Source organism: Tenrec ecaudatus, chromosome 6, assembly GCF_050624435.1.
Source record: "Tenrec ecaudatus isolate mTenEca1 chromosome 6, mTenEca1.hap1, whole genome shotgun sequence".
In the NCBI taxonomy this organism is placed as follows: domain Eukaryota; kingdom Metazoa; phylum Chordata; class Mammalia; order Afrosoricida; family Tenrecidae; genus Tenrec; species Tenrec ecaudatus.
In genome coordinates this window covers 84,704,283-84,730,282 of record NC_134535.1, presented here as the reverse complement: position 1 = coordinate 84,730,282, position 26,000 = coordinate 84,704,283, and the positions used below count along the sequence as shown (strand labels likewise).

The following is a 26,000-nucleotide window of genomic DNA, read 5'->3' as shown; positions in this document are numbered from 1 at the left end:
CTGGGAGAGTGGAGGGTGAGTGGGTTGGAAAGGGGGAACTGATTACAGGGATCCACATGTGACCTCTTCCCTGGGAGAGGGACAGCAGAGAAGGGGGGAAGGGAGACTCCGGATAGGGCAAGATATGACAAAATAACGATGTATAAATTACCAAGGGCACATTAGGGAGGGGGGAAAGGGGAGGGAGGGAAAAAAAAAAGAGGACCTGATGCGAGGGGCTTAAGTGGAGAGCAAATGCCTTGAGAATGATTGGGGCAGGGAATGTATGGATGTGCTTTATACAATTGATGTATGTATATGTATGGATGGTGATAAGAGTTGTATGAGTCCCTAATAAAATGTAAAAAAAGAAAAAAAAAAGATGTCCTCTTTACACTGTGTGTACCTACTGCATTCTGTTTATCTGTTCATCTGTTGGAGGACATTTGGGTTGTTTCCATCTTGTGGCGATTGTGACTAGTGCTGCAGTGAATTTTGCTGTACAGTGCAAGAGAGTGTCTGTTTTCCAGTCTTTGAGGAATATACCCAGCAGTGGAATTGCTGGGTCATATGACAGTTCTCTTTAGTTTTTTTGAGGACTCACTCTACTGCTCTCCACATGGGGTAGGGGTTATATTCCTGTTAACTGAAAGATCAGTAGTTCAAATTCACCAGCTGCTGCTTGGAAGAAAGATGAGACTGTCTGTTCTTGTAAAGATTTAAAATCTCAGAAAACAAAAGAGGTAGTTTTACCCCTGTAAGGTCACCAGGAATTGGAATCAACTTGATACCAGTGAGTTAGGTTTTCTGAGTGTGAAATAGGATCTGTGCCTCACACCACACACAAAAAACAAATTCAAAATGGATTAAGGATCTAAATGTGTAATTTAAAACCATAAAGTTCTTAAACCAAGCAGGAAATGCTGTCAGAACTAGCTTTCAACTGTTATCTCGTGTAATAAGTAAAACACACAGCAAAACAAAATAAAATAAATATATGGAACATCATAAAAATAAAAAAACTTACTAAAAGTGACCCAAAAAAGTCAAAAGATAGTTACTAGACTGGGAGAATATCTCTGGAAGCCATGCACCCAACAAGAATCTAAAAAATAACCCACCACAGTGGGGTGAACGAAGAAGGGAACATAAGGAATCAGTAATGGGGGCAAAGCCAAGCCACAACCCCCCTGAGGAGCCCCCACAATAGACTTCAGACTAGGAGGGGCAGTTCCCAGAACACTCCCCGGACCAGTGGAGAGGTAGTCATAAAGGTCAGCAGACAGACCTGGAATTATGCATGTTTTTTTCTTCTTTTGTTTTGCTAGTTTTTTTCCCTCTTTTTATTAAATCTTTTGGGTTTAGTTTTTTTGCCTACCTATTTAAGATAGGCATGGGAGGCAAGCCAGAGGAGAAAGCAACAGGACCCAGTGGTTCCTGAGGGACTTGGGAGGTGGAGACAGCGGGGGTGGCAGCGGAGTGCGGAAAGCAAACAAGGCCAAAGACAAGAGAACAACTAGGGAGTTAAAAATCAACAAGGAGGAAGTAGAGATCCAGGTGGTGTTGGAGCAACAGCAATCTAGCTGAGAGGAATTACTAAGAGACAGAAAAAGGGTGAGCATGATAGTGGGGCAGGAGGAAGGTAAAAGGAAACAGGAAAGATTCTAGGAAGCAAACCTATGGATAGAGGTATAAACCTATGGATAGAGGTCTAAATATATTCCTAAAAATAGAGGTATTGGCCTAAGTACATATATTTATATGGCAATAGATTGAGAAAATGGACAGACTTTGGGTCTCTAGCAGAGAAGCAACACACCCACATGGAAGAAGTGCACTAGCCCATATGATCATGAGTTGTTGACGGAATCAGGTAACAGGTACCAGAAGACACAAAACAAAAAAAAAAACATTGTTGAGAACAAGGGGGGTTGGAGTAGCCCATCTGTAGATAATAAGGACATGCCCTCACAGAAGGGATGAGTCAACCAGGGCGCAGTATAGCTAGCACCAGTGAAACATACAATATTCCTCTGGTTCTTTGAGGCTTCCTCACTCTCCACTATCTTGACTTCAGTTCTGGCTAGAGTTCTGGTGGAGCTTGTACAGTGGTACAGATAGAGCTCAGGACACACGGAATCCAGATCAGATAAACCCCTCACAAACAGAAATGGAAGTAGCAATACCAGGAGAGAAACAATTGGTGAAGGGAGGTAGCAGTTAGTGTAAGACATGAAAATAATAATTTATAATTTATCAAGGGGTCACAAAGGCAGGGGCAGAGCGCTTATACCAAGGACTCAAATAGAAAGTAAGTGTTTGGAAAATGATGATGGCAACATATATACAAATATGCTTGACACAATTGATGTATGGAATGTAATAAGAGGTGTAAGAGCCCCCAGTAAAATTATTTAAATTAAAAATAAAAGAATTCCCAGAGAACAAATAAAGCTAAGTGCTTTGGGGCAGAAGGCTGGCGTGTGGAGTAGGGTGCCATGCAGCTGAGTGTCTCAGGCTGAGACTTCCTGGCCTCTGGGCACTTAATTCAAGGAGCTAGGTTCGCTGATCCTTGGAGCTGGAGCTGAGTGTCTTTGAGTTGAAGCTTAACAGCAGAGCAAATCATGCACTTGGGGTATTTGTTAGTAGCCCCGAAAGAACTTTGTGACATGTATTAATCTAACAACTCTATCCTGAGCACTTTCACCTGAACCAAACCTATTAACTTCACAATAAACCCAATACTCTTGAAAAAAAAATCTAAAAAAATATATAAAACTTTTAGCAAAAACAAAAAGACAATGTCTATCTATATAAGATAGGCTGGATAAACAATCCCAAGGAGAAAACAATGGGACGGATGGTTCTGGGGAGAAGAGAAGGTGGAGGAAAGGGAGGGGGAGCCAACAAACCTAGGGACAAGGGAACAAGAGATCTGAAATTGATGGCGAGGAGGGCATAGAATGCCTGGTGGGGTTCAGTCACTTGAAATGTAGCTGAGAGGAAGTACAGAGAGCCAAAATATGAAGGTTGAACATGATAATGGACAAGAGGAAAGTAAAAGGAAATAAAGAACTAGGAGGCAAAGACATTTATAGAGGTATACATATAGGCATGTACATATGTAAATATATCAATTTTTGATAGGGATAGAGGTCTATGTACATATACTTATAGGTTAAGTATTACGTTAGCAGATGGACCTTTACTTTAGCCCTCCCTCAATGTAAGAACACCTTGTTCTAACATTGGCATTCTGTGATGCTCACCTTTCAAACACAGTATTTGAAGACAAAATGGGTGCATAAGCTAATGTGGTGAAGAAAACTAATGGTGCTCAGCTACTATAAGATCAAGCGTCTGGGGTCTTAAAGGCTTGAAGGTAAACAAGCAGCCATCCAGCATGGAAGTAACAAAACCCACATGGAAGAAGCACACCAACCTGTGTGATCATAAGGTGTCCACAGAATCAGGTATCAGGCCTCAGAAGACCCCAAACAAACAACCATTTTGATTACAACCAGGGGGTTTGGAATAGAGACTCAAAGCCCATCTGTAGACAATTTGACATGATCTCTCAGAATGGTCACAAGGAGGGATGAACCAGCCAGGGTGCAATGTAGCACCAATGAAACACAACATTTCTTTAGTTCTTTAATGCTTCCTCCACCCAACTCTCATGACCCCAGTTCTACCTTACTAGTTTGGCTAGACCAGAGCATGTACTCTGGTACAGATAAGAGCTCTTACACACAGAATCCAGGCCAGATAAACCACTCAGGAGCAATAATGAGAGTTGTGGTATCATGAGGGTAGGGGGAAGGTGGGGAAAAGGGGAACTGATCGCAGTGATCGATGATGAATAATACCCTCCCGTTTCACCATGGGGACAGCAGAAACATGGGTGAAGGGAGACAGCGGACGGTATAAAATGTGAAAAAACTAATCAGTGGACAGTGTAAAATGTGAAAAAACTAATTTATAAATTATCGAGGGTGGGAGTGTGGGTGAAGGCAGGGAATAAAGAATTGATACCAAGGGCTCACATAGAAAGAAAATGTTTTGGAAATGATGGCTACCTACAGTTACAGAAATGCACTTGATACAGTTGATGTGTGGATTGTAAGGAGCTGTGAAAGCCCCAAATAAAATGATTTATTTTTCAAAAAAATACCTGTCTGTGGTATGAATTTGGGGTGCCTGACCTCCACCACTAATCATGGGTTCAGTAAGCACAATTGTATGGTGTGTGTGTGTGTGTGTGTGTGTGTGTGTGTGTGTGTGTGTGTAATCATCGAGAGCATGAGAGAGAAAAGAAATATTACAATAATAGAGTCAGACACATTTCATGGTAGCATGTTCACCTCAGCTTCGCTAAATGGCCCATGTAGAGAGGGAGAAGGGAAGGGGGGAAAGGGAGGCAAGGATGGGAGAGGAGAGGAGGAGCCAAGAGAGAAGGGGCACCAAAGAGGAGAGCCTCTCTCTTGCTGACCCAGGCCTATATACCTTTGGGTGCATGCAAGCCCACTAATTACAGGTAAAGACATACATCACAGGAAGAGGTTGCTTTATATGTTATGCAGCAGTGAGAGGGGGTGGTTTAGGGACATACATGAAATAGGAAGAGGAGGGATTGGTGGTATACATGTGACAAGATGGGTGGATCCTAGAGTCAGGATGGCAACTGGATCTCCAAAGAGCCATTAGCAGTAGGGTGTAAACCCCACCTACAGGAACCAAGCTAATGGTTGCAAGCTTCAGGGAGAAATAGTCCATTGTCCACAGCAGCAGGGAGCAGGCCCACCCCTATGGTGGGGTGAGACAGCAGTCTGGCAGCATTACCTTCAGGGAGGATGTCTCTAAGCATCTGCCCTTCTCCAACACCTGTCATCATTAGCCATGCAAAAGAAGCAAGTGGGGAACAACCATGAAAGAACATTTCACCCAAGATTGATAACAAAGTTAAACAAACAACAGAAGACAACAAATGCTGGAGAGAGTGTGGGGAGACTGGAACCCTTATATCTACTGGTGGAATTGTAAAGTGATACAGCCACTGTGGAAACCAGTATGGATTTTCATCAACAGATTGGGAATAAAAATACTGTATGACCCAGCATTGTCTCTACCAGTCCTAAAGCAGTCAGCTCCCTGTGCACACCCATGTTCATTGCAGCATTATTCACAATAGAAAAAACAACAAAGGAAACCATGGAAATGCTCATCGGTAAAAGAATAGATAAACAGATGTGGGGACCTACATATAGTAGGATGCTATGCAACCTTAAAAAAATAACTTCTTAAAACAAATAAACCAAAAAAACAAACAAAAAAATAATAACTTCTTAATATGATTCAACTATTGAATTGTCTTGATATGTGAATTGTATATCAAGAAAAGTTTAAAAAAATAACAGGAACTGACTGGGTGAGACACTTCATGGCATGCATGTACCTGGAGGACATTATGCCGAATGAAATTAGTCAAACACAAAAGGACAAATAATGTATGAGACCACTGATACAAAAAAACACCAAGAGAAGGTTTTCACACCAAAAGAAACAAATGTTGATGGTTACCAGATGGTGAAGGGAAAGACAATATCCAACTAGAGGGAGATAGAGATATGCACAGGCCGAGTGATAGGAACGGGGCAAGATAATGAGAGCTTTTATGAATGTGGAGGTTAGTAGTGGAATGCCAAACTGCTCCTCTGATCTGTTAAAGCCTCACCTAACTCAAAATGAAACATTTGTTTTTAAGAAATGGGTAGCAGGGGAACAGGGCACTAACCCACCCAAGGGAAGAGTTTGTTTATATCTCCACAGGGAGAGAGGGACCAGATTTCAACCCGGTGCTCCAAGATGTGAAGGCAACATACTGGTATGAAGCAGGGAACCAGTAGAGAGGTCTGAGGGACCTGCCCCAACCCCAACTACATGGACAGACGCCCCTCCACCCAGAAGAATTTGCTTCAGAGGACAGCACTGAAACTACAGCTCAGGGAGAGGGATATGTCTAGAGCACACAGGAGCAAATGAAGGGGGATGAAGAGAGTGTAGCATATCATGGCCCACCAAACCTTGAGGACAATATCCCTGCTCAGAGCAGCCAATGCACAGAGAGGACCATATGGCTGGCCCCACTATAAGACACCACACCCCTCACTGACCCATAGCCCTACAGGGGACAACACGGGAGACACAGTGGGAATTGTGCCCGCTCCGACCCCACCACACCAGGATGAAACACTAAGGGCATGCATCAGAATAGCAAGGGCAACATAGCAACGAAGTCCTGAGGGAATACCAAAAATAGACTTTGGGGTCAGGGCAAGGCACCCCATCAGACTCGACCGGAAAACACTCCTAAAGGTCAATAAACAGACCTTGAATTATTTACAGGCTTTTCTTTTTTATGTCATTTTGTTGTTGTTTTGTTTCCTTTTGTTGCTTTGTTTTGCTCTCCCCCCCCTCTCCCCCCCCCCCCCCCCCCCCCCCCGCACATTGTTATCTCTGCAGGTCTATCTCAATAAGGTAGGCGGAATAAAGAGTGGAAGAGAAAACAACATGACCAAGGTTTTGGGACATGGGAGAGGAGGAGGCGGGGGTGGGGGGGTGGGGGGAGGAAGTAGTGTTAACAAACCCAGGGACAAGGGAACAACAAATGATCCCAAATTGGTGGCAAGGAGGGTGTAAGAAGCCTGATAGGGCTTGATCAAGGGCATTGTAACTGAGAGGAATTACTGAAACCCAAATGAAGGTTCAAAATGATAGTGAGACAAGAGGAAAGTAAAAGGAAATAGAGGAAAGAACTAGGAGGCAAAGGGCATTTATGGAAGTCTGAATACTAGCATGTACATATGTACATATATTGGTATATAATGTCAGGGAAATATATGTGCATATATTTATAGGTTTAATATTACAGTAGCAGATGGTCATTGGCCCTCTACTCAAGTACTCCCTCAATGCAAGAACACTTTGTTGTATTAATCTCGCGTTCCATGATGCTCACCTTCCTGACACAACCACTGAAGACAAAATGGGTGCATAAGCAAATATGGTGAAGAAAGCTGATGGTGCCCGGCTACCAAAAGATGTAACATCTGGGGTCTTAAAGGCATGAAGGTAAACTAGTGGCCATCTAACTCAGAAGCAACAAAGCCCACATGGGACATGCACACCAGCATGTGTGATCATGAGGTGTCGATGGGATGAGGTATCAGGTATCAAAGAACAAAAACTCATATCACTGAATGAGGGGGAGTGCAGAGTGGGGACCCAAAGCACATCTGTAGGCAACTGGGCATCCCCTTAGAGAAGGGTCACTGGGAGGAGACAAGCCAGTCAGGGAGCAGTATAGCACCGATGAAAAACTCAACTTTCCTTTAGTTCTTCAATGCTTCCTTTCCCCCACTATCGCGATCCCAATTCTACTTTACAAATCTGGCTAGACCAGAGGGTGTACACTGGTACAGATAGGAACTGGAAACGGAATCCAGGACAGATGAGTCCCTCAGGACCAGTGGTGATACTGGGAGGATGGAGGGAAGGTTGGGTAGAAGGAGGGTATCGATTACAAGGATCTACATATAACCCCCTCCCTTCCTCCCTGGGGGATAGGTAACAGAAAAGTGGGTGAAGGTAGATGTCGGATAGTGTAAGATATGACAAAATAATTTTTAAGTTATCAAGCAGGAGGGGGTGAAATGAGCTTATACCAACGGCTCAAGTAGAAAGCAAATGTTTTGAGAATGATGATGGCAACAAATGTACAAATGTGCTTGACACAGTGTATGGATGGATGGATGGATGGATGGGTGGATTGTGATCAGAGTTTGAGCCCCCAATAAAATAATTTTTTTTAAAACCAAACATTGTTTTTAAAAAACAAAGACAAATAATTATAAAACAAAGGACTTGAATAGACTTATTGAATAGACTTAAAGGTCAAATAGAACCCCCAAGACTATGGCCTACAGTCTGGAACTGGACTCACCTGGGTGTTAAGAATAATCAACCATTTAAAATTTAAAAGATAACAACCCAAAAACACAGTTCAGAGGATTAGGAAAGGAGGAGGAATAGAAACAGGAAATATAAGGAGGAAGTAGGGTAAGTGGTTGATAGTGATGGGATTGCTTACTATGTAGTAAGCAGGAGCCCTCCTGGCATAGTGGTTATGTGTTTGTCTGCTAACTGCAAGGTCGATAATTTTAAACCACCAGCTGCTCCACAGGAGAAAGATAAGACTTTTTGTTCCCAGAAATAGTCTCAGAAACCTACAGTTGCAGTTCTACCCTCCCCTATAGGGTCTCTCTGATTGGAATTGACCCAATAGCAGTGTCTGGTTTTTCATTTATATAGTGTGCATCATTTCAGGCAGTGAGCATTTCTCAGCAAGTAGACATAAGAAAGCTCACTTCTGCATTGTTTATAATAACGAAAAGTTAGAAACCATGTGTCTGTTAACACAAGAATGAATATATTCATATAATGAAAATACTATATTAGCAGTTAAAATAAATGAGAGCTGTATCTATCAACGTTGAAAAAAATCTTAAAAGCAATGTAAGTAGACATGTACATAAAGCTATGTTATATAAAGCAATGCCATGTATTAAAAACAGACATGTAAACTTTAAAAAGAAAACATGAATCTAAATGATAACAAAACTCAGTAGAAATCTCTGAGGTAGGAAAAAGGGAAATTAGATTTATGAAAGATTCGTGAGGCTTCAGTTGTATGTTTTTGTGTTGTTTTTCTTTTAAGTATGCATTGTATAGTAAGAATTGTGTTTCGTATATCTGGAGCCCTGGAGCCTGGTGGTTACTCACTGAACTGCTAATTGCAAAGTCTGCAGTTCAAAAGCACCACCTGCTCTGCAAGAGAAGACGAGGCTTTCTACTCCTGTAAAGAGTTAGAGTCTCAGAAACCCACAGGGGTGGTTCTGCCCTGTGTTATAGGGTCACTCTGAGTCAGAATCTACTCCATGGCTGTGAGTTTGGTTTCTTAAATGATGCTTAGTATAGTTTATAAAAATATCAGATGATATATAAATTACAAATTTAGATACAAGTTATATCTAAATTATAGAGGTGTAGTACAATGAAAAGATACAAAATTAAAATCTTTTGAAAAATTCCCCATAAAATTTCTAAGTTGTTACTGTTGGTGAAGTTCATTAGGCTTCCCACCTTCTTTCACGCCAGTGTGCCCTAAATGAGGAAATGCTGATGTTAAATGACTTACATGATCCCTAAATTAAACCTCCCTTTCTTGAAATAAAACTTACCACATACTTTCTGTTTCTGAGAATGTTCTGCTTTTTTACCTTTTGAAATTTATGTTGGTGAGCTATTATCGCTCATTAATGAATCATTCCTAGGAAGGTGGTTGTAGATACTCTTACTGACATTAAAGAATGATACAAACTGTGAAGAATGAAATGCCACTCTTCTGTTATTCTTTGTAGTAGGTCTCAGCTGCCAAGTGACCTAATGATGTTAGAATTGAATGATCCCATCATCTTTTCCAGATAAATGCAGTCCGTGCAATAGTTCCCAATAAGAGCAACAATGAAATCATCCTGGTCTTGCAGCACTTTGATAATTGTGTGGACAAAACAGTGCAAGCATTCATGGAAGGTAATCCAGTTTTTATTTATATATACATATATATTTGTTGAAGTAGCAGTTATTTCAGACTTCTATAGCATCCAATATTTCATAGATGGTATAGCAGAGTCCTTGATAGCATAGCCTACCTTGACATTTACATAAGCTTATCTTTTTTCCGTTTTAGAAGCATTTCACTCATAAGTGGAAAGACATCATCTTTTTACTCAGAATGTTTTCAACTAATATTTAAGAAGAAATCCTTGGACTGGTGGTATCAGGAATTTGGAATTGGGCTAGATAAGAATGTAAGAGACTCTTACTGACAAAGGATTGATTTAGTAACCCTAGCAGTAGATGACAAATACAGGAACTTAGTATTCCTTTCTAGGATCTAATACTGTTCAGTTTGGCTCAAGCAGGTGGCTCAAATGCAGTGGTTCTAAACCTGTGGGTCTCAACCCCTTTGGGGGTTGAACGACCCTTTCACAGGGGTCAACTGATTCATAATAGTAGCAAAATTACAGTGATGAAGTAGCAATGAAAATAATGTTATGGTTGAGGGGTCACCACAACATGAGGAACCTGTATAAAAGGGTTGCGGCCTGAGGAAGGGTGAGAACCCCTGCTTTAATGTGTGGGTTTAAGTTTCCTTATCTGACACATGGAAGAATGACTGGCCTAGTCAAGTCTTCGGGCTTAGAGAGTTGGAGAATATTTTACAAACTTCTCTCTGCATAGCTTGTTTGAGGAAACCTTCACCTTGATGTCAGACAGGACTCTCTCTTTTCTGAACTGTGTTTGCCGATAGAGGATTGCAGTGGTTGAGAGTAAAGTCCACCTAAAACCACCCTCAGTTCAGTGATTCATTAGAAGGCTCACAGAAATCTGTTATGCCCATGGTTACATTTTATTTCACTGAGAACATGATTATGTGAGCCACAGACGGCAGGCAGAGTTGAAAAAATCCCAAACATGGGATCATGAGTATTATCAAGGAGTATTGTCAAGTAGGAGAGCACACCTGAAGTGCTCAGTGCACCTGAATTCTCACTGGGGCACCATGGCTGACTACCTACGTGGCTGACCTTTAGTCTCCAGCCCCTCAGGTAAAGTGGGTACTGCATGGCTCAAAGTCCCCCTCAGAAATCCCATTGTTAAGACTGTCCAGTGGGTGACAAAGGTAAGGTGCTCTCCCTAGTGGTTCCCTCCCAGGAAGCGGAGGCTAAGTTCAGACCTCCTCTCTTTATTTGGGTAAGGTTAATTCTTATTACACAAGGCTAAACAGCCAGATGCAAACACCATACGGTTTTTCTTCTCTGCGTCTGGTTTCTTTATAATGTTAGTATTTTGTTCTGGGCAGTGTAAGATGTGTAGCTCTTTGCAAAACAAATAAGAGTATAGCCGAGGTAGTGTATGGAACCTTTTGGAGGAGAGGGGAATGCACACTTGAGGGAAGCCAGTTCCCTTTTATTTGGTCCAAGATGTATGACTAGAAGAATCATTCTAATGGCCAGGCTACATTAATGTCTGCCTTTCTTCTTTGGGGAGAGGATGGTAAGGGGAGAACCTGTTGTGCAAATTAGATGGAGAAGGGAGATCAGAATAGGAAGCTATTCCAAAAGGTAATCATGATGTAATTATCCCCTTACTTTAGCTCAGAGACATGAACTTTAACTTTCCCTGTTAGGAGCTTTGGAAATCTTCAGTTACAAAATATGGAGGCATGAATTCCCCCTTGACTGTGTGTGACAGGAGAGAAAATTTGTAATCCGTTTTTCTTCCAGGTAGTGCCAGTGAAGTACTCAAAGAATGGACAGTAACAGGCAAGAAAAAGGTAACAACGAATCAACTATAACAGCATGCTGTTGATACTGGTATAATTAAGAACTATTCCGACTCTGCCAAGATGTTTGAAAGAAATGGTTTACAGACACATCTTCGGGTTACCATGCAAAAATGTCTCCACCTGTGACTTTGAAACACAGGTCTCTCTAGCTTCGAGTGCCGGTCTTGGCCACGTGACTTAAGGTTTGACTACAGTTGACTTTACCATGGAGCCATTGCTGAGGAAAGAGTGAAGTGAAAGAACGTGTCAGGAAACAAAGAACTCCTCTAGAGAAAGTTACCCGGCCTATGGTTTTCAACATCTTCTGTACCTTAGATCCACGGAAACACTTCTGTACCATAGATCCATGGAAACACTTCTGTACCATAGATCCATGGAAACACTTCTGTACCTTAGATCCACGGAAACACTTCTGTACCATAGATCCACGGAAACACTTCTGTACCTTAGATCCACGGAAACACTTCTGTACCATAGATCCACGGAAACACTTCTGTACCATAGATCCACGGAAACACTTCTGTACCATAGATCCACAGAAACACTTCTGTACCATAGATCCACAGAAACACTTCTGTACCATAGATCCACGGAAACACTTCTGTACCATAGATCCACGGAAAAGACCATTGGTTCAGACCACTGTCTTATTCTTTATTCACTGTGGTAGTTTCTGATGTTAATGAACTTTGACTTAAAACCTCAAGGGAGGGGACCTTTGTCCTATAGTTGCTAAGTACCTTGCAGAGTGACCTGATGTTCCAGCTAAGGGAAGGAGAAGGTACTTGGTCCTGGCCCTCTGCTTACTGACTTTGTGACCATTTAAGGTTGTTGACTTATAGGCACTGTTAGGTGCCTTCATCACAAGAACGGAATACGAACAAGTACAAATCCAACACCTAACGTTCTTGCTCTCTTCCCATCCACTTGAGACCAAAATGCTCCCCCGCCCACCACACCCCACCAAAATATACTATCTGGTCTCTAAAAGCTCAGCACCCTAAATCTAACTCCTTTAGAAAATGCCTAAAGTATTGATTCAAGGCAGGTTTCTCTATTCAATGTATTACTGCATATAGCTGGTTAAGGTGTCCTTCCCCTATATTAGCCGTGCTGGAATTCTTTCTTGGTGACTCTTAATCATTTCATTAGCACCATCAGGTCCCGATCAAACCCAGGAGAAGCTAATAGAACTACAGATTCCCATGGGGCTCTTGTATGTGACATTTGCTTCTCTTCCTCCCACTGCTTTTACCCTACCACACATGCACTGACGAACACCGTTTCTTAATATAGTGACCCAGGACTGTGGTGTAAGTTCCTAATGATCTAAGATAAACACGAAGCTGGAAAAGTTTTGTGTGTGTTGCAGACACAAAATTTGGAGAAAGAAAAATAGCATCACTTTGGCAATCCACAACAGCCAAATCCAATCCAGTCCACTGTCAGGATTAGTCTAATAAGAACTGACTGTGAGCAGGGACTAGGTGAGTTGTGTCTTACGTGGAGAGTGATATGAAATCTCAGCTATTCTGCCTGTGAGAGAGTATTTGAGAAAGGAAAATGAGAGCCGTGTGATTCTCGCTAGAGCACCTTGAGAATGGCAGCGCTCCTGGAGAAAGCTGCTGAAGGGAAATCGATAAGAGGCATATCAGGCTACTCTGAGGGATAAGATTAGTTAGTACCAATAGAGGTGTGGGTTTGTTTATTTCAATTTCCGTGTTTATATAGATAATACAGTCACAGGGCTCACAATTCAAAGGGTCTAAAAGTGAATGCACCGAAATGTCTTTATTCCATCCCTATTCCCGAGCAATTTGGCAAAAGCAGGCAGTGTTTCTCCTTCGTGCACTGCATCTTCCTTGTTACTTATGGATGTGTAGCCGTTTCACTGGGAGGCTGTACCATAGCTTCTGTAAACCTGTTGGTCAGCATTTGGGTTATTTCTAATGCTTGACTATTAACAGTATTGTATTTGGTACATACATTAGTGTCACTGCAGGATACATTCTTGGAAGTAAAGTTGTTGGCCAAAGGATATATACATTGTAATGTTGGTAAATACCATTAGATTGCCATAGAAAAAGTTCCAGTTCACACTCCCACCAGTGATCAGTGTGAATGCCTGTCTCCCCACAAACTCAGTCCTTCTGCCCCGTGCTATCAGACTTTTTAGCTTTGATTAATCTACACCTGATAAAAATACAATTTAATTTATATGTTTCTTACTAGATGAAGGTTGTATTTCATCCTGTATGTCTGTATTCTATTATCATTTTTCTACTGGGTTGTTGATTTTTTGGCTTTTTTTTTAAGCTGCACGTTTTGTTTGTTTTTCACATCTTGTTATTTATCTTTTGATTTTGCTTATGGTCATTTTTGCCAGACAGGTGTTTTTAATTTATGTGTTTGAGTCTATTCGAAGTATAAGATTTTGCACACAGTTATTCCAGGTAGTACCTCAGTATAATAAAAAAAAACTTTTGGAACTGCTGGAAGAATGTGCAAGAAATCAGAAATATCGGTTGCTTTGGGGGTCTGAACTTTAGCCCTCTGGGGTGTTGGGATGGTGTTTTTTCCTTTCTCACATCTTCCATAACTCTTAGAACAAAAAGAAGAAAAGCAAACCAAAACCTGCAGCAGAAGCAGCTAACTGTAGCCCAGATCCCAGTAAACTGGCTTCTATCCAAGAGGAACCGCCGGCACCTTCCTCAGAGAAAGGGGGTCTTAATGGTTACCATGTCAATGGTGCCCTCAACGATACTGAGTCTGTGGACTCTCTCAGTGAAGGTTTGGAGACACTTTCGGTGGATGCCAGAGAACTGGAGGATCCCGAGTCCGCCACACCAGACATCCAGGCACTAGATAGAACAGGTGAGCTGATTAGTGTTTTTTTGTTTTGTGTTTAAGTTGCATTAAGTTGAAAAATAGAGTCCCCATTGGTGAGAAAGCAGTCAACACATTAAACCTTGTTGGTCTTTCTTTTGTTTAGTTTTTATTACTTCTGTGAAAGAGAAAAATAGAATGTTCATTCGTCACATAAGTTGAACTTCAGTCTAAACCAGGCTGACCTAATAAAAGTAATTTTGTTTCGTTGTTGTGGAGAATACATGCAGCAAAATCCATACCAGCTCAAGCTTTTCTTCCTGCACAAGCCTGCGACCTTGATTGCTTTCTGCCCACCGTGCAGCCATCCACACCAGCCTCTACGGAATTGCCCACGCTCCTCTAAGGTTCCTATATGCTCTTTTGAGAGGCTCTTGTCACTCTGCCCATATGAAAAAATAAAACAAACAAGATCCACTGCCATTGAATAAATTCCAGACCCTACTGACTACAGATTAGAGTCGAACTACCCCGTAAGGTTCCAAGGCTTTAAATGTTACAGAAGCCAACTGCCACATCATTGTCCTGTCTGTGAAGCAGCTGGTAGATGCAAACCAGGGACCTTTAGGTTAGGAGCTGAGCACTTTAGCCTCTACACCACCAGGGCTCACTAATTCCTATGTAGGTCATTCTTGAAAGAGTCTAATACTCAAGGAAGATATATTTCCTAGTTACATACACTAAACTACAGTTTTAAGAAGACTTCAGGGAATATATTTAAGTTTAAAGATTGTGTCAGTGTGGTAGTTTCAGAGGTTCATCCAGCCCCCATGGCTCTAGACAGTTAGGATCCTTGAAAAAAAATTTTTTTTTTTGATCCTTGAAAATTTTAAATTCTCTTCTGCATGTGTCTCCCTTTTTAATCAGAAGTCTTCTATAGACTCTTGAATCAAACTGTTCAGTAATGGTAGCCAGACACCATCCAGTTCTTCTGGCCCCAGGGGCAAAGGAGGCAGTTGTTTGTAGATGCAGTTAGCTACACATTCCACATTCTCCTGCCCATGACTCTCCCTCGTCCCCTGTTGCTCCAGGTAAATAGAGACAATTATTGGACCTTGATGGACACGTGGAAATTGTTAAAATCCTAGGCACTATGCAATGAACTAGGAGGTAGAAGAAAAATGTAAAATGCACTTAGGCCAGTTAACTGGGCTGTCCTATGGTCCTAATCCTTTAAACCAAGGCTCCAAATTCCATGATGTGTTTGAGGATGCACAAGCCCAGCAAGCTTAGCAGCTAGTCTGTCTGTCTGTCTGTCTCTCTCTCTCTCTCTCATTGTCCATGTAGAGATCACACAGCTTTTGCCAGTTGAACTTTTTACAGGTGTCCAACCTATTGACAACAATTACGACAATCAGCTGTGCAGTCCTAGTCTTAGAGCGATTTTGCCATTACTAATAACCTTCAGGTCCCACCCCTGGTAACCACTAATAAACTTTGGTTTCTGAGCATTTGCTTATTCTTGTATTTTCATATAAATGAAGTCACATAATATTTGCCCTTTTATGCTTGACTTATATCTCAGCAAAATGGTTGGAGCTCCATCACTATCATCACATGGATCAAGACTTCCTCCTTACTGACTGAGCAGTATTTCAGTGACACATGTACCACATTTTGTTTGTCCATCCATCCGTTGGTGGGCATTTAGGTTATGTCCACCTTTGGGCTGCTGGGAGTGGGGCCGCAGTGAGCAGTGCTGCAGTGAGCATTGCCATGTAACTCTGGTTGTGAGTCTCTGCTTTCAAGTCTTGTGTGTGTGTACCTTGGAATGGAATAGCTGGATCACATGGTAGTTTCCTTTTTAACTTTGTCAGGAATGCCACACTGTTTCCCATACCAGCTACACTACTTGGATTTCTGCTGGCAGTGCAGAAGGGTCCCAGTTTTCCCACATCCTCCCTACTGTGTTATTTTCTGGGTTTGGGAGCTTTGTTTTTTTTCCCTAGTCATCCCAATTAAAATTAAATGATATTTCTGTGGTTTTGGTGTCTCTCTGATAACTAATGGTAGCCTAGCATCTTTTTTTGTGTTTAGTGGTCATTTGAATTTCCTCTTGGTGAAACGTCAACTCAAGTCCTTTGTCCATTTGATGATTAAGTTTTTACCCTTTTGTTACAACAATTTTACAGATTTAGTATGCATGTTTCTGCCCTTGATCCATTTAAAATTTGTTGTTGTGCATGGTATGAGGCATGGGTCTTGTTTAATTTTTTTATGTGTGGAAGTCCAATTTTCCCAGCACAATTTTTTTCAGGAGGCTCATTTTTTCTCATGAAATGGACTTGGTACCTTTGTCAAAAATCATCTGGCGATGGATGTGTGGGTTTATTTCTGAAGTTCTCAATTCTGTCTCATTGATTACGTTAATAATTAGGTAACTGCAAATGATTAATTTTAGATGTTTTAAAAAAGTAAACTTATTGAGGAGATGGATATTGATGGTGATATTATGCTGAGACCCAATGCAATGAGGACCTTATGATATAACTGTCATCTGGGCCTTCATTAGAGAAAGACTTTTGGCTTCTGTGATCCCTTATTTGTTTTCTAGTAAAGAGTTATGATTGCTGTTGGTTCTAAATACAAGTATCTTGTATATTACTTTGTTTTGTTTTGTTGAGGACTGTTTGGGAAGGTAATAGAATCTCTCAAAATAGTTTTATGAATTGTTTATCCAATTCCCCTGTCTTGCTGCTCCTGCATTTTATAAATATAATGCCAATTTCTAAATTATACTGTACTTTCAAAATGTTCTCTTATTGATCCATTCATAAATTGTAGAGATGTAGGAAAAAAATACTATAGCTACATTGATATCAAGCAAACCAATGATAGCTATGAGTTCATTCTTTTTTTTCCTGAGCTCGCTCTCCTCTTATATCCCAACTCTCTCCCTTTTCTATATCCTAAAACTTGTAAACTTCTTCTCCTGGGACACTGTAAAATTCTGCCTTCTACTGTGGGGGAAAGGCTAGCCCCCACAACTAATCTTGGGTTCGATAGGTGCAATTGTACGGTTGTGAGATATATATATATATATGTCATAGAGAGCATGAGAGATAAGAGAGAGATTGAAATAATGGAGTCAGACACATTTCATGGTAGCATGCTTACCTCAGCCTCACTTGGTGGTCCATATGGAGAGAGAGACCAGAGGGCAGGAGAGAGGGGGAGGGGAAGGAGGAGCAAGGAGGGGATGGGGGGAGGAAGGCGGAGTCAACAAGAGGCCAAAGGGGATCTTTTTTGCTAACTCAGACTTATATATCTTTGGGGGGGGGGTGCAAGCCCACTAATTACAGGTACAGACATAGGTCACAGGAAGGGGTTGCACTATAGGTAATACAGCAATGAGAGGGGGACGATCTAGGGACATTCACGTAATAGGAAGGGGAAGGATTGGGGGCACACATGTGACAAGAAGGGCTGATCCTAGATTCAGATTGGCAGCCTTACTATGGATGCCACTGAACAGGTTTGACCTGTTCTTTGGATCTCCATAGAAACCATTATCAGTAGGGTGTAAACCACATCTACAGGGACTAGACTGATGGCAGCAAAGCCTTTAGGGAGAAGTAGTCCATTGTCCTTAACAGCAGGGAGGGGCTCTACCTGTGGTGGGACCAGACAGTAGCCTGGCAACTGACAGTCTTCAGGGAGGATGCCTCTAAGCATCTGACCTTCCACCTTATGCTGGCAAACAGCCTCTGATGTTTGGCATGTCTTTGGGGGAGACAAAGCTGGGGAAAAGTCTTTTTATAATCTCACACTCTACAGAAGTTAGAAGTTCCGTGGTAATAACTCCACTTCTTTAGACCCTTCCTGTGAGGAATGAGCTAGCCTATTAAGAGATGGGTTCACACAGACTCCTGTTCCTTCCTTTCTTGATGCCCACTTCTAGCCAATTAAACCAGAAGCAACTGTGACTACACCCTGGTGATTCTAATCTTTGTTCTGTTTTTGTCAGGTAATTTTGTTAACAGTGGTTGAAGAGGCATGGTTTTGCCCAAAACATGTTTACCTGAAGTCTTTGTGTATGCATAAAACCACTAGATTGATAGACCCTTAAATTCTAAAATACTGTCCTTCCATTGACAGGACCCATGCTGGAGAACGGGCTTGCAGATGCTGAGCTTAAATCTTTGACTGTGCACACTACTCAGAATGCTCAGCAGTCCAGGAATGCTGCCAAATCTCTCTCGAGACCACCTACCACAGGACCTCAGTTTTCAAATCTGGCCATGGAAGATGGTCCCCCCTCCTCCACTAACAAAAAGCTAGGTAAATCTGAGGCCCACTCTTGAAAGAAAGGGGAAATTGGTGTTTTTAGCCAAAGAGGAGAAATTCTCTCTGCTCTCACAAATAAGGATTCAAAAGGGCAGTAGACTGTACCCTTTCTGTTTTGCCCAGCATTGACTCCCCAGATCGAGGTCCGACAGCAGTGTTGAGATGCTGGGCTGCCCTGTTGGAGTGGCGGGGTCCCTTGTGTGAACTGAAGTCAGACTCTACTGCCAGGGTGACTTACAGGCTAACATTAACCACTTTCCTTCCTTTACTTGACTGCAACACTTTTATACTGTTTCCGTCATTTTTATTTCCTGATTGACTTGAGCTTAGAAAACCCTATCTTAGACATGACATTTTAAAGAAATATTTTCATTCCTCTTCACAGTTTCATGTTTTTACTTGATATCTGACAGACTTTAGCTTTAAACTTGAATATTTTCTCTAAAGTAATTACTTAGTATTGACTGGTGGTAGCTCTTGCCCCTTTTTATTCTTTTCTAAATGATGATAATCATTTAACTTAACAGCCAATAATTGAACAAGGGTAATAGCCCCTTTGAGGATTGTATATCTAAGCATGGTTCATTACACTGACTGACTTGTAACCTGTGTAAAGGACACTTGTAACCTGTGGATTGCAGCTCTTCCTTGAGTCATTGAGTCCACACATGTGGCCCTTGCTTTAGTTGGTGAGACAGCTCTAATATAACTCTCAGCTTGCCCCAGTGCAGTAAGCCTGCTCTGTGTTGCTCAACTGTTGGTTTGCATGGAATTTCCCTTACATTACTAGGAGCACAATAATGGGAGAGAATATGCTATACCCACTTTTGTTTATTATTTAAGATTTATCAAAGAAAAATTGAGAGGGACATGTAGGCATGAAGGAGCCCTGATGGTGCAGTGGTTAAGCAGTGGGCTAAAACGGAACCTGCCCAGCTTCTCCTCGGGAGGAAAGGCCCTGCAGTTTGTCTGCTTCCATAAAAATGAAAGCGGAGCACATTGTCTGGGGCACTTCTGCTCTGTCACCTGTAGGGGCACTATCAGTTAGAATGGACAGCACAACAACGCAGAAGCATAAAAGATCACATTGAGATGAAGAATTGAAATAAACTGGATCTATATGTTGCCATATTGTACTTTTTTCAGACCCATTATTTCTATACTGTGTCTGACTTTAATTTGTAATATAGAAGTTAATCGAGCTCTTGAAAGCTGGTTTAAAATGTTTTGGGTAGGTAAATATATTTCATCTTTCACTACAGAACTGTCTTCCCCACACCCAGTGCTGTGCTACAGGGAAAGAACATTATCCTCTTTTTAATGCCTACATGGCAAAAATACTCTTAAATCTTGTCATTTAGGGGATTTTGACATTTTTGGTAGCCACTCAAATAGGGATTTAAAAAATAACGAAACAACTATTATGAAGTAGGTGAAGGCTTTCAGATCAGATCATCCCTTCTTACATTCAGCAATTCATACATGTTTCGTTTCATCTCATTCATTTTAGCCCCTCATTACACCATCTCCCACTTGGCTCTCTCCATGTGTTTCCTGTTGCCCCCTCCCCTTTTTTTTGGCTCTCCTGCCCCTCTGAACTTTGACATTGGGTAAACGCTGACTCTTGATCTCATATGGTTGATTTTTTTTTCCTTCTTCTTCCTTCTTCATCGGGTTGCTAATGGGTCAAAATTGACGCAGTGTCAGTGGGCTTTTGTTTTTGTTAGTCTACTGTTAATCCTATTCGGTGTATTTTTTCATCTTGAAGTTTAGTTTGGGAGCTTAAAATGTCTTCTGTGTCTCCTTAAAATACTTCTGTTTTCTTTTACCTTCTTCAGTATATCTGGTCTCCGATTACAACAACTGCTTAATTTTATCACCTGAGCCTGGTTTTGTTGATGGATTTTTCTCTTTATTATGGATCATGTTTTTCTGCTGCTTTCTGTGCCTGCTAATTTTTAAAAATTTTATTTCATAGTTGATCACTTCTATTACTTATTATAACTTAAGAGCACATGCCCAAAGTTGGAAAGGCAACAATAATGTTGAGGTGGCAGTTCTCTCTCTTACAAAATCGTAAAAGTGGATTAAAAACAGTTGTAAGAGGAAAAGGTGTCGTGCGGTAGAAATCAACAGCTCACGTTTCCACCCTTCATACCAATTGTCCAACAGAAGGTAACAGTGCTTGTTAATTTAAAGAATTATTGAAAGAGGAAGCAGGCATTGGCTGGGTTGAGCGGGCGACCTAAGAAACTGCGGTAAGCAAACCAAGCCAAACCCTGGTGTTCACAAGGCAACCCTGAACTGGATTAACATTGTTTCAGTTAACGTGTACCCCAGGGTGGTATTCAAAACGGTGCGAGCTATTTTCAGACATGATAATTAAACTCATCACCACTGAGTCGAAGCGGACTCATTTGAAATGGAAGCGAGATGTTTTCTTGGGCTCCACTCTGAAGAACAAGCGCTGTGAGAGGGGAGGCACACAAGGCAGCTCAAAGTCTACCAGGACGGAAGTGAGCCTTCACGCTGTGCCTGCTAATTTTTTCCTCTCCCCCTCCCCTACCTGCTAATTTTTTATTGCCTATCAGACACTTGATTTTTTTTCTTCATTAAGTTGCCAGATATATTTTTTATTTCTTTAAATAAATATTCTTGTGCTTTGTTCTAGGACTCAGTTAAATTACTTTAGAGGCTTGCTTTCAAAGCCTTGTTAGACTGGCTCTTTAATTTAGTCTAACACCAATTTGCTTCATTACTGAGACAATACCTGTCTAAGGGCTCAACTTGATGCTCCATGAACGATTCCAGGCCTGGGTACGCTCTTTTTCATGTTTCTCTGAAGCACACATTCTATGGTAGCTTTCTCCTCTCATGTACTCTGCCCTAAGAGTTCTAACCACCTTGGTCCCCTGAATTCTCACCTCTGTTCTCTCATTCAACCCATTCAGGGAACTCACCAAGCTCAGGGTAGGACTTGTCCCCACGTTACTCCCTCCAGGCAGTACATCGGGCAGGTAAAAGGCCTCTTAGTTTATTTCTTCATTCTGAGGGAAAAAGCACTGCTCACTATTGTCTATTGTCTGAAAATCATTGTTTTGTATATTTCATATGATTTTTGTTTTCTTTATTTTTTAGTTGTTTAAGGTAAGAGTATAAATCCTGGTCTTCTTATTATATCTTGGCCAGGATACTTTTTTTTTTTTTAATCTGTACTAGTATCCGTTTGGGGTGTTTTTTGTTGTGTGCCACGGTAGAGGAGAGCCATTTAGGGAATCTTAGTCCCCAGGACATTTTGTTACTTTTCGAGCTTAAATATTCCAATACAACTTTCAAGTTACATAAGGTCTTTTTTTCTGTTATCTTTGGGTCTTCCTCTACCCTGACCCCCCCAGGTTCCAACATTGAAAAATCTGTCAAAGATCTCCAGCGCTGCACAGTGTCTCTTGCACGGTATCGAGTTGTCGTTAAAGAGGAGATGGATGCATCCATTAAGAAAATGAAACAAGCTTTTGCTGAATTGCAGAGCTGGTAAGTTGTATTTATCTTAGGTACAGAAAAATGATCATTTCTGCAAACATGGCGTCATTCAGTAAGTTGTGTAATTCCCAATTCCTAAGTAGTCTACAGAGTGAGGGCACACTTTATAACCTGCCTGTGGTTTGTTTAGGAGTATATGTGACCTTTTTTATGATCGCAGTGTGGGCATGAATGATACAGAGAAATTCCCAAGGCTCTAGAAATGGTTAGCATCATTTGGAAAGGGACAAATGATTACAAATAAAACTATGCCTATGCACACTTACGTTAGAGTCTGTCTTTTAAACAAGGAGCCCACAACAAATGACATGTTACTTTTGAACAGAACTGTAAGGTAAAAAGCCTGTCTTTGCTAACATACCTCCTCTTGATCTTATTCCTGTAACTTGCCCTAGTGCTCTCATATGCCTTGTCATTAAACATGGATTTGTTTTAACTGCGTTGCTCACACTGCCTTCTGTAGAATACTCATTCTTCAAATACATGAATATGTATTTTCTGGAGGAATTAGAGGGTTTGGTAATTAGAGGTTTGAAAATACAACCTAAGTTTTTTGCCCTAGGACTTCTCGATTTTGGGGGGGATGGTCACTGATTTTTAAAAAACTTATTGACATGTAATTCACATACCATGCAATTCAGTGGTTTGAAATATATTTTAAAGAGTTATTCAGTCAAAACTACAATCAATTTTAGAACATTTTCTTCATTTTTGTACTCCCAGCTTCCCTTCTATAACCTTAAGAAAACTAATAATGTAGTTACTGCCTCTATTGTTTACCTATCCTGGATTTCATATAGAGAAAATCATACCAAACAACAACAATAAAAACAACCTCGAAACAATAACAAAGTAAATCATGAAAAAGCCTCAAACTAAAAGAAAGCAGAAAATAATAAAAACTAGAGCAAATTAAAATGTGTCAAGAAGGAAAACAAATGATGTTAAAACTTAACTATATCTATATTAATTTACTTTCTGATATACTCTGATGGCCAGGGTATTGACATCCCTTGTCAGTGATCTCAGGGAATTCAATGGAGGCCTAATCCCAATGATTCACTGCAAATGTATTCTGGGATTTCACTGTCATCTATAGCCTTTCTGCAAATCAGATGCTCAGAATTTAAACTCTAATACAATTCCCTCCTCTGATCTTGGATTTTATTTACAATCCTTGGATCAATGCCATTTTAATGTTAATATGCATTTTGAATCTCTTAAGAGGGACCTACACTATGCTGTCTCTCAAGCATAGTTGATTATGGATTATTTTTCTGGAGAAATATATTCCTAACACTTATAAGAACACCAAAGCTTACTTAACTAATAGATATTGAAGTGTCAACTTATCCTTAAGTTATTACTTCTTTCTGGGAGGCATATGTATTTTATAAGCGAGTTTTTGAAAAAGGAATAGGACTAAAGGGACTTAGAACTGTCCACTCTGCTTATTTGTAAGACCTGCATCCATATGAGAGAAAGTGTCCATGAATATGGCAAACTATGTCACTCTTCCTTCCAACCATCCAGTTGTTAACTTGCCTGTCTGTGGACTGTTCCCTTATGCCATACCCAACTGTGGCTGTCCACAGACTTAGTCTAGTTACTTCATACCACAGCACCTAAGTTCTCTTCTAGGATTCAAGAGGGAATAAATATTTAGAATAATGCCTTTAAAAACTTGCTGACCCGGGAAGGTAAGGTGGAAAGGGGGAGCAGATTACAAGGATCTACATATAACCACCTCCCTGAGGGACGGACAGCAGAGAAGTGGGTGAAGGGAGACGTCGGATAGTGTAAGATGGAACAAAATAATAATAATTTATAAATTATCAAGGGTTCGTTGGGGAGGGGGAAAAGGGAGGGGGGAAAGTGAGCTGATACCAAGGGCTCAAGTAGAAAGCAAATGTTTTGAGAATGATGAGGGAAACATGTACAAAAGTGCTTGAAACAATGGATGTTTATGTGTGGTTTGTGATAAGAGATATACAAGCCCCCGATAAAATGATTTAATTATTTTTAAAACTTAATTTTAAAAATTTGCTGACCCATCGCATTTGTGATTTGCAAAGCCTAGAAGGTTCAATAAATCACGATAGCCAAAAAGTGCTTTGAGATTGGGTAATTTGTGTAATAGTTACATACTTGTCCCAAGTTTCACCTTTCAACCTAACATTTTCTGGGTTTTCTTCCACACATTATTTCAGTTACATTACTAGTTGTCTCCAAATTTAGCATTCACATTTCTTCTTCCATATATGTGCGTATTCTACTTTTTCAACCAAATAAGTTTCCCTGTAGATAGGTTATCTGTTGTTACCTAAGTTTAACCAATCTCCAAAATTCACCTTCCCAAGTTGTCACTTTGAAATTTTTTCTAGAAGAGTGATTTCTCCTCTTTCCAAACTTGTCTTTGATGTAGATTATTATCACAGCAGACATAGTTGACACATCTAGAAAAGAACCAAGATCTAAGTGAAGTCCTGCACAACTCTGCCTGGATAAGCTTCTGGTCCTCATGATTGTTCAGATTACTGATTACTTAGCCACAGGATCTGATTCCATTCAGAGCCAGTCTGCACCAGGAAACAGTTCTGGGAGAGAGATTTGTGAGTTCCTGCTTCCTTGGAAGGCAGCCGAGGGGAGCCTCCTTCAAGAAATGACAAATGAAATGGTTTCCTGCCTCAGAACTGTGTTTAGGATTGATTAACAGGCATAGCGACCAGGTCCATTTAACTTAAGGAAAGAGATTACTTGCCCTTCCAGCTGGTGTAGCAAAGCCCTTCTCTCTGGCTGATTGGGTTTTTAAACTATCTATTTTTGTGCCTCTGGTAGTTGCTACTTCCAGACCTAATTGGCAGGTGTGCTAACTGTGCTTGGCACCCCAGCAGAGTTCAAGCCCTTCAGGAAACCGTTTTTGTTTTGTTGGTTATAGAGTAAAACAAAAGGCAACAAATTTGCAACTGTAAGATTACATTACCCCTGACAGGGCACCAGGGAAATTAACCAGGTGACTGCCTTCACTTTGATGCCAAATGAAAGGAGACACCTGTGGAGGGTAAAATCCGAAGCCTTCCATATGTAAAATGTAAAGCCAATTCTTCTCAGTGATTCAGTAATAATCATATGTAGGCCCAGGTTAACTTTTTAAAACCCCATCTGGCTAATAACCTGGTTGGAGTTATTGGTTGACTTGAGGTCATTAAGGAGCACGCGGTGGAGAAGAAGGTGAAGCTGGAGCATGACCTCCTTTTGCAGGTTGTCATGTGATGTGCTGGTGCCAAGTGTCACACCTGGCTTTCTTTTAAGGTAATTGAAATAGATCCCATATGATTCTGTGCCTTAACAACATTTTTATTGCTCTTGTTCCCTTGTGCACCCTATGTAGATACACACATATTCTTAAGAGTAAAAATCATAAAACTCCATACTAAAAAAAAAAATTTTTTTTAACAAACTACAAACTCCTTGCCATTGAGTCTATGCAAACTCATAGCATCCCTTTATAGTGAGAGTGTAATTTTGTTATGTTAAATCTTTGATTTTTTTCTAGTGTAGCTGTTTAGTGTGTATACAGACTAAGAATTTCTAGACAATGAATTCGGAATGGATAATGATTTACCCACTAATAGGAAGGCATTTTGCTAGAATATTTTGCTGAAACTGAGAAACCAACATGAGTACAGAAAAGAGAATAATAAGAATCACTACCATTTAGAGCACTCTTCTCATGTATCAGAAGCTTCTGTTCAGCATTTCTAATCTGTTTTAACAATAATTTTAAACACTTGTATTCTTGCTTTATAGAGATCAGGAAAATTTGACACAGAGTAAA

The 26,000-nt window shown here is 40.8% G+C and overlaps 1 protein-coding gene across 2 annotated transcripts in view; it reads left to right on the top strand.

The window, feature by feature from the left end:
• SPATS2 (spermatogenesis associated serine rich 2) overlaps positions 1 to 26,000 on the top strand; it is a 142,818-nt gene that overhangs the window by 98,128 nt on the left and 18,690 nt on the right. For both annotated transcript variants that reach the window (XM_075551742.1, XM_075551743.1), the window contains 5 exons: positions 9,522 to 9,630; positions 11,388 to 11,437; positions 14,056 to 14,323; positions 18,434 to 18,616; positions 22,018 to 22,153. In XM_075551742.1, coding sequence (XP_075407857.1) covers positions 9,522 to 9,630; positions 11,388 to 11,437; positions 14,056 to 14,323; positions 18,434 to 18,616; positions 22,018 to 22,153 — 746 coding nt within the window. The remainder of the gene's footprint in view (positions 1 to 9,521; positions 9,631 to 11,387; positions 11,438 to 14,055; positions 14,324 to 18,433; positions 18,617 to 22,017; positions 22,154 to 26,000) is intronic.